Source organism: Pseudochaenichthys georgianus, chromosome 22 (assembly GCF_902827115.2).
Source record: "Pseudochaenichthys georgianus chromosome 22, fPseGeo1.2, whole genome shotgun sequence".
Classification (NCBI taxonomy): domain Eukaryota; kingdom Metazoa; phylum Chordata; class Actinopteri; order Perciformes; family Channichthyidae; genus Pseudochaenichthys; species Pseudochaenichthys georgianus.
In genome coordinates, this window is record NC_047524.1 from 1,565,452 (window position 1) to 1,584,842 (window position 19,391).

The following is a 19,391-nucleotide window of genomic DNA, read 5'->3' on the forward strand; positions in this document are numbered from 1 at the left end:
TTCAATTTAGAAAATTCCCGTTTATTCCCAAGGAAAGTTTCCATTTTTGAAAATTCCCGGAATTTTGCAACTCTATTTGCAAATCAAAGAAATATGTCTCTTTTATTAAAGAGAAAATACCGTAGCAACAAGAACATATGAGAGTTCCTCAGATCCATTTCGAGGAGCGTTGTATCTTTTGATATACGTCTGAAATCATGTATTTTTCCTTAATGTTTATTTTATTAGCTTTTCTTTTTTTAATGCTTAATGTCTTTCATTTTTTTTTGTAAAGCACTTTGAATTGCCTTGCGTTGAAAAGTGCTATATAAATAAACTTGCCTTGCCTTGAAATCTCATCCCCACTAACCTTCCAGTGAGCATTGAGACTTCTTGAAAAGCTGTTTCATCATTCTAATAACTGAGATGGTGAACTTTTCCGTAAGCACCCTAATCTATGACAGTTTAAATCCGCTATCACCAGCATGTTTGAACTCCCGAACTTCCCTAGAGAACAGGAACAGCAGAAGTTGAACCAACGCTCCTCTTCCTACTCTGAATTCCCGCAGTGTTTGCAGCGAGGACACAAAGCAGCGAGTGTCCCTGCAGCGAGGGGACGTCTCTCAGCCTGAAACACGACGTCCAGCTGCTGCTCGAGGGCCCTTCAAACTCCCCCGCCGTCCCCCAGATCCCCCCCGCCTGTGGGCTGATGTGCAGAAATGCAACCGCTGCCCACTGCAGAAAAACGCCTTACTCGGCGCTTTCATTTGAGTTTGATGCTTATATTGATGGACACGTGATGATTGCTTAATGTGGTTATCTTGGTTCTCTCGAGGATCCTATTCTGTCAGCTTCCCTTTCCACCCTTTCACAATAAAAGCACTGTATATTTAGCACTTTAGACCCCGTTTACACGAGGACGATACGGGTTGCATCCGCATGGTTTATTTTGCGTATAGCCCTTTCGTTCACACGAGGCCGTAACAAAACGATAGAAACGGACCCCGCACATTTCCTGATAACGATGAAATAGCCCCGCCTCCCTCTCCCCACGTCTCCTGCTCAGAGATCAGCTGCTGGGCTGTCAGAAGAGGGGGAGGAAGAGAGAGAGACTCCGTTTTTTATTATTATATTATTATATAGAGTCGTTATCAATTTGTTTTAAAGCTCAATAAATAACAAAGAAGACATCTGACGGCACTTTTCTAATTTTGTACGGAAGATTTAAACTTTAACGGACATGTTGACCGGCGAAAGAAAATGTTAACGGAAACTCTGCCGCACGGTCCCCTCGTCCGTTGGAAGAGGCGGAGAGGTGGGGGTTTTTCATCTGCTGCTGGACTACCGGAGAGAATTACAGCAGGAGACCACGCCGTCCACCGCGGAGAATAAACAGAAGGGCAACCATGGCAACCATGCTCCGGGGTCTTCTTCCCTGATTTTGGTGTATTTTGTGGCGGCAGCAGCGCCACCTACAGGCCTATGTACTACAGCGTTTCCAGCGGTCTCGTGTGAACGGACCATGGGAACGGACACGTTACATGAATCGAATGCGTGTCAACCATAGGTGTGAACGGAAGACTTTTTTGAAAACGCATACGGTGCGTAAACGTTCCCGTGTAAATGGGACAGTAACATCGACCTGTAGTGTCTCGCCTTAAAAACACAGTCTGTCTTTTTATATTTACTTTAAACTAAATTACAAAGAAAACTTGACGTCCAGGTCTTTTTGACAAACTAAGAAGTACATGAATTCACACTTCATTTATGACCTGACAATTCTCACTAAGTCTTTTTAAAAATGTAGGTTAAATATGAAACTGTAGCCACGAGTTCGTTAGCTTAGCTTAGCATAGACACTGGAAGCGGATGGGAACGGCTAGCATAGCTCTATCTGAAGGTGAAACCTGCTCAAGAGCCTCATAAATTTATATTTTGTTTGTTTAATTAAGTATCTAGTTGCAGTTCAAGGAGTATTTCTTGGCGTGGATCAGAATTGATCTGCAGCTTCAGTTATGAGAGTGGTATCGATGTTTTTATCCAACTAATAAAGGAAAGAAAATGTCCTTAAAATGTTGAAGCATCCTTTTAACACAGACTGCTGCTGGCACACTAACGTGATTATGAGTCCAGATAAATGTATACAACATGATTCATTACAAACTGAAGCATCAATATGTTACCAGCCGCTCTGATGAGTGAGCATTTGGCTGAGTGTGAGAATAATTAACCTACAACAGATTCAGTGTGAGAAAACACTGATCTCGGCACAGGTTGTATGATGAGCTTCAGAGACAAAATCTGCAAAAACAGGATTTATCTCCCCTGAGGCTTTTCGTGAGGATTGGTGGAAGGTGGCTTGGTTTAAAGAAAACATGAGCAGATCTGAGTCTTTAGGGATTTGGCAAATTTATCCAAAAAAAAAAAAAATCAAGTATATCCAAAGTGACTGAAGCACTGGGTGTTTCTCAATGTCAAGGAAGGATGCTCCAGAGCCACTATTTCAAGGATGCTACGTCATTGAGTTCCGCCGAAGGACTGTTCCAATGTCCATTCTCCTTGGAATTCTACCGAGCCCGGAATCCTTCGTTGCGGGAAGTTTCGAGGCTGCACATCTGTATCCTCCGCGGTCTTAAAATCCCCACAATGCTTTGCGCACGGACCAATTTCCCCAAAATCTGTGGCGGAAAATGTAATGTCTCATATGACGCACACCTGCACACTTGCTCGCCTGTTCCACTCTTCGTTTTCCGAATGCCAGGAAGGATTCTTGCCTAGCTTCTGAAGGAAGTGACTCGGAAGACATGTGCTACCAAGCAAGCGTACTCGACATTGAGAAACACCCACTGTGTGTTTGTCCTTGAGGTCTTAAAAACATGTTGAACAAATGTCTTTCTGCTTCACCTCTTTGAACGCTGAAAAGCTTAATTTTAGAAACTAATTATAAAATATTCTCGTCCACCAGAGAGGTGATATGATCGGTTTGGTTTGTCAGGATTACAGAGAAACTACCCGTCTGATTTGTATGAATATTTGTGGAAGGGTTCAAAGAAAAAGGATATTAGCAGATCTGAATCTCTGGAGAGTCATCCTCAAATAAGTCATGACTTTATTCACGTACTGATGGGACTTAATTTAAAATAAATTCCAACTTTATTCTCGAGATGTCTGTACTTTGTTTTGGTTGAATAATGACTTTATTCTCAACGTTTCCCGACCGTATCCTGGATAGGTTATGGTTTCATTTCCAACATTTCCAACTTTATTCTTCAGATGCTGCGCTTAAAATGTCACGACTTTATCCTCGCAATCTCTGGATATTTTCTAGAGATATCACGACTTTTTCTTGGAAAAGTAACTCAAAAATCACGTATTAATCATCAAATATTACAACTTTATTGTTGAAATGCCACAAATCTATCCCCTGTGTTCTGCAGGAATAAATTCATGTTTTTTTTCCAATGGAGTCTGGTGGCTTTAAAGAGAGCAAAGATTACATCAGAAAGGTTGTCAAGGCAATGCGGTGCAAATACTCTAAACATTGCGTACACTCAAACTGATATTGGTATGGAAATATATTTGAATAAAGGTGATTAACCCTCCTGTTATTCAATGTTTAACGTATCTAAAAAAAAATGGTTCACATTCAGTATTTCATGACTTTAGTGAGGACTAAGGGTAAACATAAAATCAACATGAAGATCTTTTTTAAATGTCCTGTACGCATCGGTGTTCCTTAGGATGTTTTAGTAGTATAACACATATAAAAATGTCAATATTTTACACATATCTGTGTTGATTGTGTAGGACGATATTGAGGTGACTCTGACATGCAAATGTATCATTGTAAAACAAAACTACCCTCTGGTTTAGTTATGGTCCTTTAACAACTTCAAAAAGATCTGACTTTAACATTTTATTTCAGTCCGTGACATTTTATGGTGATTTATATATTTTTTGATAGTCACATAATAAGAATTCTGGATGTATAAAGGGGTCTGTGGGGGGGAAGGTCAGGGTAGGGTTTTATTTAAATGGTTATTTAGGTAGTCCACTCAGATAGCTAAAGCACCAGAGTGGTTACAATTTGGAATATGATCATTGTCGTGAGTTTTAAACTACTGGGGTCGAATTGATCCCAGAGGACGAAGGGTGTAAAGTGAATGTGAGGATAACAGGAGGGTTAAACATCCACAGTATCCCTTCACGAGAGAAGTGAGCAGTGACAGTGAAGCAGAGGAACAGATCCTCCTCCGAAGGACAGCAGAGTTTATTTATCCACTTAAAGAGTCTGAATCTCTGAATCTGACGCCTGATTAACAAACGGACGGCGCTCGATGCAGAGCTGCAGACACCGCTGAGATTTACTGACAAATACAGGAAATTAAGTCTCTATTTAATAAAATCCCGCTCTGTGCATGACGCTAAAAGACGAGCAGGGTCACGGAGGATTGAAAAACATCAGATATTTTATTCCTGGACGTCTTATTTCAGCTTAAAGCAATGTGACACCCATTGATGGTACTACCTTAAGAGGACAGAAAGAGGCTAAGCAGAGACAGTCATCACTTTAAAATAACTCTCAGAAACACACACATATACCCTACATCTCATTTCCCCACAGGGACAACACAAATCTGACAGCAGCTAGGAGTCAAGTGGAGTTTATAATGTATAATAAGCCACGTTTCCACTAAGACGTTGATAACATATGGACCAACACTGGAAACTACAGCAGAGGAACATAAATGGTAAGAAATATAGTTTTGGTAATGATGAAGTGAACTTCAGTTGACTGAGGTTAGTAAAAAAGGATTAAAATGACAAGGTAACTAAAAATATAATTTAAAAAAACGTATTCTTTGCCTGCAAAAAGAGATGCGGGATCATTATTGGGTAAATAGCATTGTGATAGATTTTTAAAGTCATATCGCATGTCAAACAACAACAATCTACCAACAAAATAAGCAGAATAATGTGAGTGTAGCAGTTGTCGATGTTGAGAAGCCAAAACGTATTCCCTTTTTTAAGCGATGTGAAACTTAATACAAAAAAAATGTAATATATAACAAAATGTGGCATTAATTGAGTTAATTGTAAAAAAGTTCCCACTTGTTCACATGTAAATGAAAAATGAATATATGAAACAAATATGCATGCAGAGCTCAATGACAGTAATGAAAGCAGAGTTAACTTCACCAAACATTGCAAATAAAATAAAAGCAAACTCCTAGATGAACTACATATGAGTAGTAGTAATAAACACCTTTATAGTTGTTGTTGTTGTAGTTGTTATTATTATTATTATTATTAATCAGAGTGTGTATGTGTTGTCTGTGTAAAGCCAACCTGTATATGCATATTTATTTAGCTATATGTGATACACAGATTATAACACCAAAAAAGAGTCAAAAAGTGCCCCAAAGGTCATAGACAAACCAATAAGTAAATAATAATACAAAACAATCAAATAAACTCTGGCAAAGCTGCTTAAACTCAACTACAGTACAGAAGGGATGGTAAACACATGTATAATGTAGCACTTAATTCATTATGCAAAAATAAACTGCCAGGAAACACCTTTATCGTGCATGTTATGAGTTTACTGTGCTACGCCACTTTAAACGCATGTTAATGACTGCATGTTCCCGGTGCAGATGGGTGCACGAGCCCTCTGCAGGCCTGCATGCCCCCCCCCCCTCCCCGGTAAGATATCATGCAGCTAGCCGCCGTGCAGCTGCAGGTTAGCGGCTGCAGGATGACAGCTGCACCTTAAAGTTAAAAGGCCGGGGATCGGTGCACCTTACCTGGGGACGCAGTTCGGGGAGGAGCCGTCGATCTCCCATGTGGCGAACAGGTTCATGGGCACCGGTCTGTTGAGAGCCCCGCTGCCGGCGAAACTCAACCGGCCACTTCTCTCCGCCATGGTCCCGGTGAATAGGGGTAAAGGGGGTCCGACACCGAGCTGTAAACACCGGGTCACGGTGTCCTGGGTGTCCGGTAAACAGAGCCCGTTCACGGTGCGATGTGAAGGGCGCAAGTGGAGCTCATGTCCCCGGCCTCAGGTCGGGTAGGAGCTGCAGAGAGAGCCGGAGCCGTGGAGCCTCAGAGCTGAGAGAGTGTTTACCACGCTGCTGCTCCGGGAGTATGAGGAGCGATCAGTGCCACACCCAGAGAGAGAGAGAGGAGGGGCAGGAAGAGACTCATCTTTCATGAATTAAAGTGTCAGGGATTTCCAGTCTTCATGTGTCACTCAGTGTTTGCACTCACCTCTTCAAACTGGCAATGTGTGATTGTTGTTTTATGGCTCGGATTTAATGTGACTTTTACTATATTTATTTGTTGTCCTTTTTCACTACCTCTGTAAAGCGACTTTGAGCACCTGTAAAGGTACATTACAAAATAAATGTATTATTATTATTATTTGTACCATTGCACATATTTACATAATAATACAACTTCTGTCCTTTCACTTCAATAAAGATATACTGTGTGCATATTTTTTTACAGTAATGTGTGTTTTTATATGTCCAAAAGTGGTGGGGCATAAAAAACGTAGATGTCTATATATAAGCTTCTGCAGTGACGTGCAGTGAGATTCATGGCTGGTGAGATACTGGCACTGACTCTTCAGGTTTACAAATATTATATTTTGACCTAAATCAAAATAAATATAAGCTTTTTTTGTCTGATGCTTAGATTAATTTTAAACAGACAGTTCAACAAAAGGACACCCAAAAAATGTAATTTTATCATTTAAATATTGAATTGTTCTCTCTTAGTAAGATCCCATTTTCAATAAAATTGCGGTCTTACCTTGACTTGAAGATGAAGTCCATTTGCCTATCCTTCTGGACAAAAACCTCTTACTTTTTTGTAAAAGTCCTCCTTATCTTCTTGTAGTTTCAAAAGTCTATCATAAATCTAATCTAATCGATAGATTTATGATTCGGAAATGATAAAAGTAGGGCAGAGATGTGGATATTATCCGGCTGAACAAAACGTGCATTTATCTAACAGCTACGTTTCCCACAGATCTTATTTGGAGCTATTTTCTAAAATCTTATGGATAAATCTCATTGCTTTTTTGTCGAGGGAAGCTATGCGCAGTTTACTTCCGGGTTTTAGGACGCGTCACTGCAGCTCTCTCGTCTCCTCTTCACACACCACACTTTTCGCGGCACACATACTTACAGCCAATCAGCTCTGAATTATGTGTGATGATGTATGGTGGGGATGGCAGGTCAGTGCCCCTATGGTAAAAATGTTGCCACACAGATTAAATTGGACAATACTCTGAGCATGTGCAGTGTAGTTTTTACAGTCACCGTTCACTTAGACAGGGAGAGGGAGGGGCAGGATCGGGTTTTGTCCCACATGGCTCTAAACAGCTCAATAGGCACACACTGTAGACACTAATTAGAAGAGCACAGACTAAAACAGCAATATACAGACAAATCAGAAGATTAAACATGATCTTAAAATATATTTATATATTTTATTTTTTTGCATTTTGTTGTAATCATTATTTGTAATACTTTCTGCTGACACTAGGTGGGGCTGTGCCCCTAATGATCAGTCGCCACTGGTCATATACTTAATACAATTGAGTTTATTTCAAATGTGCAGACTTGTTCATAGAGAAGAGGATTAGGGCTAGGGCCACGTGAACATTTTCTACAGATCGGAAGAAATAAAGTTCTGACAGAAAAGATTTAGATTCTGATAAAAATTCCAAATTATGAAAAAAATTAAAAATGGTGAGAAAAATTCAGAATTTTGCTGAAAGGTGAAAATTCTGATAAAAGTCAAAATTTACGAGAGAAAAAAAAGTCAAAATTCTTAAAAGGTCGAAATCGTGAGAAAGAAAAACAGATGATAGAAAAATGTGATTATGAAATTCTGAAAAAGGTAAAGCCAATATTCTGTTCGATGCCTTTATTCTCAGATCTAAAAAATAAGGCCCTATTCCTCCGTATTTTCACAGGGCACATAAAAACCCAAAACATATACATATGTGGATGTGTCAGAAATAACATTATGACTAGATTTATTTTCAACTGGTGGCACTAAACCTAACACCTTCACTGCTCTGAGTCTTCTTCAGCTTGCTCATCTGGCATCAATCACTCCTCATACAGTCACAGGACAACGTCATTGAAGGTCTCTCCTGAAGATGCGTTTTGCACACTCCTCTGGAACAGATATCCGAAACACACACACACACACACACTGCGAACTCACACACCTTTATGTCCGCGTGCCCCCTGCAGAGGAGAAAGAGCAACTCCTCCCTTATTACGCAGTGTGGTGCATTTGAAACCACCCACCTATACCCACTACTACACATGCGCCAACACCTAATTATGAATGAAAGCAGTCATTATTATAATAAATATTGATCATTTATGCACACAGACTTGTATTTTCTAGTTTGTTGAAATGTTACTGAAAGCAGACACTGCCACCTTGTGGTGAAGCTGAAATACTGAGTGACCTTATTATTCTCAAGTTCACATTCGTATATAATTATATATTATCTGTTATTGTTTTCAGGGACTTCATGAACTGGGTCACTTCAAGGATTAAAATGAGCTGGTGTTTAATTGTCTCCTCTCACTGTCTCCTTTCCCATGGGTCTACAGCACATGTGTCAAACTCGAGGCCCGGGGGCCAAATCAGGCCCTTGGTGGATTTAATTTCGGCCCGCAGGATAATGTCTAAATACTATTAGATCTGGCCCGCCGGTATATTGCACGCACGCCTTCACTCCACCCTGAGGGTCTTCTCCGCTCAGAGCCTGAGCCCAAACATTGATGACCTGCACCAGAGATGAGATGCCAAGTATCTGAACTAGCATCTCAGAGCAGCAACCTGAGTTCAATGGATGCTTCCTTCTGCACAGGGCATGTTTGAAGGAAATAGTTTTGTGAAGCTGTTGTTGGCCTGTGGGAAAATGTACTCATCAGAAATGACTCTGGAGAAGCTGCAGATAGAGCCATAAGAAATTAATGAAACTGATTATTTAATGTTTAATGTTGTTTTTATAGGCAATAATTTAAGCTTTGTTAGTTCCAGGTTTAATATGTGCAATAAGTTCATTTCAATAAGTTCTGCAAAAAACATTGAACCAGTCCTGCCTTCGACTAGTAACGATTTTTTTATTTTGGCCCACTGTGTATTTGAGTTTGAGACCCCTGTGTACGGCCTTGGGTGTTGCTGCTATCTCTCTTGTGGAGGGGCAGCTTGGGCGCATTGTTGTTGCCAGTCTATGACAGCGCACAAGCCGCCATGAGGTAGTTTACTGTTCAGGGTCGAAGGTTCCCTGGCGCACATTCTTTTCTATGGACGAGAGCTCTAGTTAGATTCAGGGTCCATATTGCTTTAGTCCAGTGTTTCTCAAAGTGGGGGGCATGAGAGAGACCAGGAGAAACATTATTTTTTTTTAATAATTTGAAAAATGATTGATTCGAAAATAATATGCTACAGTACAAATACGTCTGGGTCTCTGTGTTTCATTCAAGCTCGGCTCTGTGTGTGCGTGTGTGTAACGAGCCATTTTGTGTGCGTGCGAGAGAGAGAGAGAGAGAGAGAGAGAGAGAGAGAGAGAGAGAGAGAGAGAGAGAGAGAGAGAGAGAGAGAGGGGAGCGAGAACGCACCGGTACCGGAGATCGTTGTTGTTAGCTTCCGGTGCTAGCGAGCTTTTTCAACAACCTCTTGTCAGACTGAGAGGCTCAGTGAACCAAAGGACTCTCTGTGTTATCTCAGTGGCCGGGTCTCAAACGTTTTATTCACGATTAATGTAAACAATTATTTCCGAGGCACACCTTCATATGATCATCATAGTTATAAAAAAAAAGAGAATAAATGAAAAACAGGTATGAAATACTATATGACAGTAAAAAAAGAATAAAGTTTAAAAGGAGTGATTTGTAAAATATCCATAAAGAAAAAGTAAATCTGTTTACAGTTCTGTTTCAAATGGGTGCTGAGAGATGTATCCATAGATCTCTCATGTTGCTCTCAAAGTGCACCAGATTGATAATTGTAACTTTAGCTTGCCCCTGGACCCCCCTAGAGGATGAGGTCCACTCCCCACTTATAAAAAATAGCACTTTACCCCTGCTTACACCTATATGCCGTGAGCTGATTATCGAGCCTTCATTGTAACAGTCGTGGGTACGTTGTGTATTTGCGTGAGGAATGTTGCAGTAGAACATTCCACTGTAGCGAGCGGTACATTAATGGGAAACCCTAAATGTTTGTGCACCCTCTATGAAACATCAAGCTACCCCAAAAATAAATCTCTGGCCTGCAACCGCGTGAAGAAATCTGCAGTGCAAAACAGGCTCATTGCAGCCACTCATGCTGTGATGAGACTTTTTGGCCAAATATCTTATATACTAATAAAGGACTGGCTTATCTAAAGCCAGTTGAGTGGCACTTGAAATGTTTGGCTCTATGAAACCTGATGTTCTTATATGATTCTGTTTTCTTCAAGGTTGTGTCTTCCTGGTCGAACGTACTTATTGTAAGTCGCTTTGGATAAAAGCGTCAGCTAAATGCAATGTAATGTAATATCAGCATTTTCTTTCTTTTCATTTTTTGCACAGATTGCAAAGTATTATAATTTATTGTTCTAGCAAAGGGATTGCACAATTGTATTTATTTTTTTGACCACACAGACTTATGGAGCATTGTTTTATTATCACTGTTCTAGCAAGGTCTTTTTTTTTTTTTTAAAGGAATGCTCACGTTCATATTGATGTATTTTAATAAAGGTTGGCCCATTACGTGACTATTTGTGTTGGGGGTGACCAGACTTTTTTTTTCTCTGATAGAAAGTTTGCTTTAGTCTCACTGATGAAGAATGTTGATTATTACACTCCGAACTAGTTAAGACCTCGAGCTACAGAAAGAGTTCTTCAGAAATGGTTTGGCAACCGCTGTGTCAACTCGTGACACAGCACCTCTTGCCAACTCTCCTGCCGTAACTCCAAATAAACCACCATCAAAGCTCCAGCTCCCCTCGGAGTACTGTTTCCAATTGCTTCAGAAGTTTGCCCAACACGATGTGTACATTTCCACTTTGTGTGTCTGTGTTACAAGAGGCTTTTGTTAAATTAATTATTTTTAATAAGTTACACATTTCAGATATTATGATTCCAAACTAATCACATCAAATGTTCTGCCGTTTAAAATCAAACTATGTAAATGCCAATCTAGTCCTTTATATGAAATTGAATTTTCAGTTGGTGCCGTTATAACTGCAGGACAGAATGAAACACTGAGGAGAACTTCAACAGTTTGTGAAAGCTTTATTTGTCAGAACTGCACAGACCCACATTCACAAAGTATTAAAAGAAAATTCACTGTTCCTTCTTACTAAAAAAAAAAAAATGTAATGACAATACGCAGTGAGTTTTTATTCGTATCAAATCAATAACCTTATTCAGAGACATTTGTTCCTGCTCAACTAAACGCCCCACAGGCCGAGGCCGCAGATAAAATAAGTAAAACGGAGACGCAGAGGTCCTGATTCAGCACGAATGAATGATCATTAAACAAGAAATAAAACACAATGACGTTCACACAACAGGTCAGTGAACGCAACAACGTGTCAGATTCACAGTTTCACGGCAATGCCAGGAGCTCACGGTACACACAAAAACCACGCATGAACATTTTCAGGGAGTAATGAATCCCTGCTAACGTCTGAACGCACAGGGGGGTGGATGGAATCAAACATGGCCGACGGAGAATCAGTGTTTTCTGTCGTTCTGGATTTCATCAAATAAAGAGAGGATTTCAAAAAAGGGCGGGAATTTCAGGTTTCCTGGGGAAGCACATCCAAACTAACAAAAAGAGCCAATGATTAAAAATAAAGATAAAGACACGCCCTCTACAGGCCTGTGGAGAGAGTCTGTTTCATGCCCCCTCCCTCAGTGTTTGCTGTCAGCGGAGGCGGAGCGGGAACGTGAGCGAGATCTGGAACGAGAGCGGGACTGTTTGTTAGGAACCGGCGCCGGGGGGGAGCGAGATCTTGGGGCCGGAGAACGGGATCTGGGGGGAGGAGTGCGAGATCTCGGGGCGGGAGAACGGGATCTGGGTGTAGGAGAACGGGATCTGGGAGGGGGAGAACGAGATCTCGGTGGGGGAGTACGGGATCTGGGAGGGGGAGAGCGAGATCTTGGGGCGGGAGAACGGGAATGGCGGGCGGGAGAGCGGGATCGGCGGGGGGCAGAACGAGAACGGGACCTGGAGCGGGACTTGGACCTGGAGGGGGATCTTCCGGAGGCTCGGCCACCGCCCGACGCCTTCTTCTCCGGGGTTCGGCTCATGGAGCGAGAACGGGATCGGCTCCTGGAGCGATTGCGGCTCCTGGAGCGGGACTTGGAGCGAGAGTAGCTGCGGGAACGAGAACGGCTCTTACTGTGACTGCAGGGGGAGGAGAAAAAAGAACATTATTAATAAATATAATTTATTTAACTTGTTTCCTTTAAAAGAAAAAAATACGCAACTTATTGGCTATTCCTCTCGTTTTCATATCTAACTCCGTATGCCATGTTTAAAATTCAAAATAACTAAAGCAGAATTTTTTATATTTTGGTTTCTAAATTGCAACTTAAAGGTCACCTATCATGCAATAGCATAAGTCTCAGATATATAAAAAAACATGTCTAGGAAGTGTTTTGCTCAAAATACCAAACGGATCACACATTCTATCCCTCTATTTCACTTCATGTTTCAAAAGTGCTGATTTGGGGTCTGAGCTCATGCGGGACCCGGCAGCTACTGACTAAACTAAATGCTGCCGTGATGAAACGCCATATCATGGATCATCAAGGATTCTCTCTGAAACAGTCTGGAGCTCAAAGGCTTTCTCTCTTGCCGGTTATGCCACAAGCTGAGTTCCTTTTTACTTCCTGCTTCTTCACACACATGCTCTCCAGTACAGGTTAGCTCTGAGTGTTAGCGATGCTAATGTGAACACCGACCATATTACGTCTAAAACAGTCGGGCATTGTTTCTGATAGCAGCTTTCTGATTGGGCCGTGGGTCCACATTTCAGATATTACGTCATATCGGACGCAAATCTGGATCAGCTCCGTTGTAGCCCCGTTTTTAGAGATTTGGGTACGGAGGAAAAGAGAGAGGGTTTTATTTTCTGACGCTGCGTGAGTTCCCCGACACACCGGGGACACATCTTTATGTATAAAAGACATCGAAAAGTGCATTTTGCATGATAGGTCCCCTTTAAGTGCTATAGTGAAAAACAACATTTACAAATTATTCTTTGCATTGAATACAAATTAAACGGACTCACTTATTTGACCGATTGAGTTTTTTGCTTTGCTTAGCTAGCGTATGGTTTGCGACAAAAATATATATAACATATTTTTTTAATATCTTTGGTTCACATGAGTTAAATGTTTGGATAAGTGCAGAATATTAATATACAACATTTTAAGCACATCTCTAACATTTAAAAGATATGTTACAATAAGTAACTTTCTAAACATTTAACCATCAGGCTGACTCCTAACCCGTCACTAAAAATGCTTAAAGAGAAACTGACCTCCTGCTGTCTTCAAAGATCTTGAGCTTGCGCCCGTTCAGGTCTGAGCCGTCCAGTTTGGAGATGGCGTTCTTCATGTCGCTGCGTGAAGCAAACTCCACCACTCTGAGGGGACACGGGAGAAACATTAGGAACAAACTCTTAGCGGTATTTAATGTTTAAAAAAAAACCGAGGATGAGAAACTCACCCTTCATTTTTGTTGGGCCTGTGAGCGTCCACAAAGGTTACTTCACCTGCTTTTCTCATCAGGTCTTTGAGGTCCTGTGTAAAGCATAAAGCAGGATTAAACAGGCAGAATAAACACTTTGGAGAGTTAGAGATCCGTCTCTGACCTGCAGGAGAAAGGAGCAGCAAACAGTGACACTGAGTTTTCTAAAGCTCTGACGTACGTTTCATCCCAGTGGCGGTAACATAAAGAGAAAGCTTTGTGTCGCCTGGAACTGATTTTATTGGCTCCATCAAAGAAACAAAGTCAACTCCATAGAGAGACGCCTGACAGGTAACAGCAGCTTAATGTTTACATTTTTAACAAAACCCATTATTTTGCATTCATTATTGCGTCTGGGTATGTGAGATAAGCCCGTGTATTTATTGGAGGTCGTAAAAAATAGTACTCTAGGTAAATCAAAGGGCTGTACCAAAGGTTTTTTGTGTTCGTTTGACTGTTGATGTAATGCCCACCCCCCAAAATAAATAAATGACTCTTGTTAGGCTATCCTACATACTATACATGTGAAAACTTCTGTAACCAAATCAATTTATCTTCCAGGAAATCTGCCTCCCACTTTGAAAACATCTGTTCTTATCCTTATGTGTAACTGTGCAAAAATGCCAACAGAAACAATAACTAGTTATGCAAAAAAAAGCAGCATAGTAATCAAAATCTGATTTTGAATGTCACGTTATAAACGACACGTCAAACTCTTCAGTACAGCCCTGGTGAGAGGACCAGATATTGGTCATGTGACCTAAAGATTTGGCTCTGCAGTCCTAAAGTGTTCACATGTTTTGAGCATCTACTCCCCCCAGAACCACCCGACCCTGAACAAACCCAATCACATGAGTTTATGCTACTTACCGCTCCAAACCCAGGGAGATATTAGCATAGAGCCACTTGTCCAAATAGCAAATGGGAACCAATGCAGTGTTAAGCCTTTGAGAAACGACCTCGGCCTTGACCCAGCATCCGGCCTCCAAAAGCAAGGACCCACCAGACCAGAGAGCAAGTAGGGGGAGGGGTGTTTGCCCGACCCAACACCCCCCCAGCTCCATCAGCAACAGAAAAAGACCCAAACGAGAGAGTGTAGGGGGGGGGGGTGCCAGCCCACAGAACCTCCAGACTGTGCCTACGGACCTCCTAAGGCTACCGTATCCTGCGCTAGACCACCAGCCAAGACTTTAGACCGGCGGCAACTGCGTGTAAGGAGAGGCACCAAATGGACACTATTCAGAAAAACAACCAGGAGAGGGCGCTACACACTTCTCACGCCTCCGAGGAGGGTGTGCATTCACCTCTGAGATATAGATTTAATTAAGGAAACTAAAGAATGCCGCAGTGACGCGTCCTAAAACCCGGATGTAAACTCTTTCCGGTTCCTTTGACAAAAAACAATGTCTCCATAGGATTTTGGAAAATAGCTGGAAATAAGGTCTGTGATTGACACATTTAAGAGACAGATCAAGTTTTGTTCAGCCGGATAATATCCACATGTCTACCCTACTTTTATAATTTTCTAATCATAAATCTGTCGATTCGAAAATAGTAGACATGTGGATATTATCCGACTGAACAAAACGACCACAGACCTTATTTCGAGCTATTTTCCTAAATCCTATGGAGAAATGGCATTGCTTTTTGTCGAAGGAACCGGAAGAGGTCAAATACTACTTACTTCTGGGTTTTAGGACGCGTCACTGTGGCACTCTATATATCAGAGAAGACTTTACAAAAAAACAAAACTGTTTTGGAATCCCTAGCTGTTAGCTTTTGTCTGGGAAAAATAGTAAGTAGGTGAAGTAAAAAATAAAAAGCCTGGGGGGTTCTATAACTATCTATTGGGGTTCTTTCTTGCCTTTATTTTATCTGTCTAGGGAAGGGACGATATGAACATTTTATGAACTTAAAAATATTCAAGTAACTAAATTACAATCATAGTTTCTTAAAATGGCAATACAAGTTTACTGGACAAACAGTCCCCTTATATTTATTAAGAAAAATGATATATTTTTAAAAAAAAAAGGGTAATAAATCCTTCTTAATTCTTAAAATGATCTCAAATAATATTAGAAAAATATTCCAGCTTAAAGTGTAATTTTAAAAAAAATCTAAATGTGGGTAAGTGGCAATAACTAAAAAATATTGCAGCTATAAAATAACTGAATACGATTATCAAAAAGGTTGCATGAACAAAGGTTATATATATATAATTTAAAAAAGATTATAAAAGTGTTAAGTCTGGTTTTTTTTCATTATAATTTTTGCATTTTCAAATCTGCTTCGCCTCGTCACTTGAGGGTAAACGAAACTTTACATGTGATAAAATCCCATATCGCCCCATTCCTAAATCTGACTTCAGATAAATAGACCCGGCCCAATCAAATGAAAGCTGCTAAGTTTAATTAATAAAAAAACATTACAGGTTGATACATATACAGTTTAATAAGGTCTGTAATCAGATACATGAGAAGGTTCCGTGCTCTCTTACCTGCCAGCTGATTCTGGAGGAGAGGTTCTCCACTATGAGCCTGTGGTCCGTCCGCACTGGAGGGCCATACCTGTCCAGTCTACACAAACCAACACAAAAGCCTTTAATACGATTACATAATAATAATAACACACCTTTCTTATTTTATCCTCACAGCAAACACTTGATTATACCCATGAGTCAAATATATGTTATGTTAAAAGTTTCCCTGACACCTGAATTAACAGAATATTTCACTTTTCAATAAGTGAAACTCTTCCCTGGTTAATCAAAGTGTGAGGAAGCTATTTTTCAAGCTAACATACCTGGAACCACTGCTGCGAGATTGGCGGTAGCCGCCTCCTCCTCCACCCCCTCCACCACCACCGCCGCCACCTCCTCCCCCTCCACCACCACCGTTACGGTCACTGCCACCACCGAACCGACCCCCCATTCCTCCGGGACCACCACCTCTTCCTCTCCGGGAGCGAGCGTGCTCGATAGTGACCCTGAACACAAGATTTTTTTATTTTTAGGACAATATAATCGGATGAATAACAAACAATATATTTCCAATATATTTATGGGGTAGATGACATTCAAGTATGAAGCTTAAGTAAGTTTTACCTTTCACTGCACAACTCTTTGCCGTTCAACTCGTACACTGCATCATCTGCATCTCTGTGGTCATCAAACTCCTGAGAAAAGAAAACAAAAAGTTATTTTTCACGCTGGGAAAACATGATCAGGACTCTTTGATCTGCAGCTTGTTGTTGGGCCACTCACCACAAAGCCAAATCCATTCTTCAGATTGATTTCCCGGATCCGTCCGTATCCTTTGAAGAACTTCTCCACGTCTCGCTCTCTGGCGTGCGGGCTCAAGCGGCCGATAAAGACGCGACATCCACTCATTGTCATCTGGGGAGAAGGAAAAACAGAAGACCAGGTAAATATTTAACCAGAATAGAGATGAGAATTATGTTGACTTTATAATAGAGATTCAAAGTACAATCTTGAGCAGCTGATCCATTTGTGAACACTCTGGTTTTGGGAAACCTGTTTTATTTCATGCAAAGGATTCAAGGAGTTTCATATTAAGCCAAGTCTAAACTGAAAATACAAGCGAAACTGAGTAAACCTTAACTAGATCAAAGACAAATTATATGCAACCTCTGGTTAAACCAGTTTCACCAGTATTTACTTTAAAACGGCCACTGTGATCTCACAAGCCGAAACTTACCTCCCCCAACATTTAAAATTAAGCCACTCAATTGTATTACCATTGTGGATTGTTTGGCTTTGTTAGTGAAGTTATGCAAATCTGCATATTTTAAATAGCATTTGTCTGCCAAATGTTTAATCTAGTAGCCAAGTCTCTAGCAAAATAAAGTACAAGTTATAAATCACAAAAGCCATACAATAATTTCCATCTACAAGAACACCATTATGTTCACAGTAGTTGGACCAGCACGAAGTTACATGTTCATTTTAGAGGTAGTACTGTAATCTAGGTAAACAAACAAAGTAATAATGTGTCTTCCCCGGTTGATAAATAGACTAAGAGGACAACGTATAAACACATTTTCTCCATCAACCCTAAACTGGGCCCCTTTCTTCCTAGATAAAACTAAATGCAGCATAATGAAAGTATTTGGTGTCTATGAACTTAAAAGTTGAACACATCTGCCGTGTAGAATGCACATTATCATTAACACAATTACCGTTGAATCTTCTTTTTCAAAACTCCTGACAACTGAGTGATGGTCGTTGTGATCTAAAAATGTAAAAAGTAATCACTGTAAATTAACAGATCACAATTTTATACAATTTGTTGGGGCATTGCGGTGGTTAAACAATACAAAAGAATATCATCAATATAATGAATAATACGCCTCAGCAAAACATAATGAAACTTTAGATACATCAAATAACTAGTCGTTTCAATACATCTAATAGTAACCAATATTCACGAACGGTTGAACCATCACTTGGGCCCAACTTTAGAAAACGTTACTAAAATGATCGTTTGCATTCCACCTTAAATAATGCTTCGTTGGAATTAACAAATGTACTGAGATGGAAACTACCAAATATTGTCCTAAATTAGCTGCATAGCATTGAGCTAAAACAGGCATTTTTTGCAATTCAAACTTAGCTTTTCGTTGCATGTTTGGGTAACACAACAGCACCTAAATAAATCATATCGCAGTCGAACAAAATTACCATTTAGATAAATATACACCTCGTCTATAATGTGATCATGTACCGTAAGATAAATCAAATGAGCAATGTCTTATTAACGATAGGTTGAATCATCACTTGGGCCCAACTTTTTGCTGCTAATTTAGTCCTTAACTACTAAAATACACATTGAAACCGTTACTAAATTATACTTTAAAATGCTCAACTACACCTTGAATAACGCGTCTTTGGAAATAAGAAATGTGTAGAGCTGAAATATATTACTCAATGTAGTCCTAAATTAACTGTTTAGCATTGCTTTAAAACAGGCCATGTTTACACAGGCTAATAAAAGATGCTAGCGGTTAGCTCGCCTCGAGGTGGACTTCTCTTAGCTTCATGCTAGTTAGCCACCGACCGTTAGGTTACAAAAGACACAATTTAAACGTTAAAAGCAAACATATCCCCACTGTTAGTTAATTGTAAGAAACATATAATTATTTAACATCATTTCAATGTGATTCTTACCCAGAATTGGTCTCTGGTTGTCGCTGTTTTAGATGCTTTCGTTCCTGCAGCTTCAACTTTAACTGATTCGTTTCCAGTGTGCGTCGAGCGACTTTATCAAAATGGCGAGAGATACGAGAGACGAAAGAGGAGAGAACCGGAAGTGACGTGTATAGGTTGTCAGGGTTGAGTTTTTCTTTTTTGTAGGTTGAACCAGGTTTGTAGGTTGAACTGTATTTATTTTTTGTGAAAAAGTAAACGTTTTGTAATCAAAATAAGTATTAGCATCAAAATATACTTAACGTATCAAAAGTTAAAGTGGTCATTGTGCATTTTGGTCAATTTCAGAATAATATGATATGTTTTATAATGATTGATCAATAAAGTTTTCTCAAAGCTGGTAAAGGTGCAGCTAGATTGAATGACTTTGCATACTGCAGGGTAGCTTGTGAATTTACTC

General features: G+C 40.3%; 2 protein-coding genes across 6 annotated transcripts in view; both read right to left on the minus strand.

Moving 5' to 3' along the window:
* The window catches only part of pacs2 (phosphofurin acidic cluster sorting protein 2), a 94,132-nt gene extending 87,983 nt beyond the window's left edge, over positions 1 to 6,149 (minus strand). For 2 of the 4 annotated variants that reach the window (XM_034110826.2, XM_034110825.2), the window contains exon 1: positions 5,787 to 6,149. In XM_034110826.2, coding sequence (XP_033966717.1) covers positions 5,787 to 5,905 — 119 coding nt within the window. In that variant the 5' untranslated portion in view covers positions 5,906 to 6,149. The remainder of the gene's footprint in view (positions 1 to 5,786) is intronic. The other 2 variants (XM_034110827.2, XM_034110828.2) reach the window with 2 other exon arrangements.
* A 5,128-nt stretch (positions 6,150 to 11,277) lies between these two features.
* On the minus strand, positions 11,278 to 19,063 carry srsf5a (serine and arginine rich splicing factor 5a). 2 transcript variants are annotated; one of them, XM_034110845.2, is made up of 9 exons: positions 18,953 to 19,063; positions 17,965 to 18,017; positions 17,030 to 17,161; positions 16,871 to 16,941; positions 16,570 to 16,752; positions 16,265 to 16,343; positions 13,747 to 13,820; positions 13,559 to 13,663; positions 11,278 to 12,417 (listed from the first exon to the last, which is right to left on the minus strand). In XM_034110845.2, the coding sequence occupies exons 3-9, from the start codon at positions 17,159 to 17,161 to the stop codon at positions 11,922 to 11,924; spliced, it is 1,140 nt and encodes a 379-aa protein (XP_033966736.1). In that variant the 5' UTR covers positions 17,965 to 18,017; positions 18,953 to 19,063; the 3' UTR covers positions 11,278 to 11,921. The 2 variants fall into 2 exon arrangements, with proteins under 2 accessions (XP_033966736.1, XP_033966737.1); XM_034110846.2 differs by lacking the exon at positions 17,965 to 18,017 and having other exon boundaries at positions 18,953 to 19,056.
* Between the last annotated feature and the right edge of the window lie 328 nt (positions 19,064 to 19,391).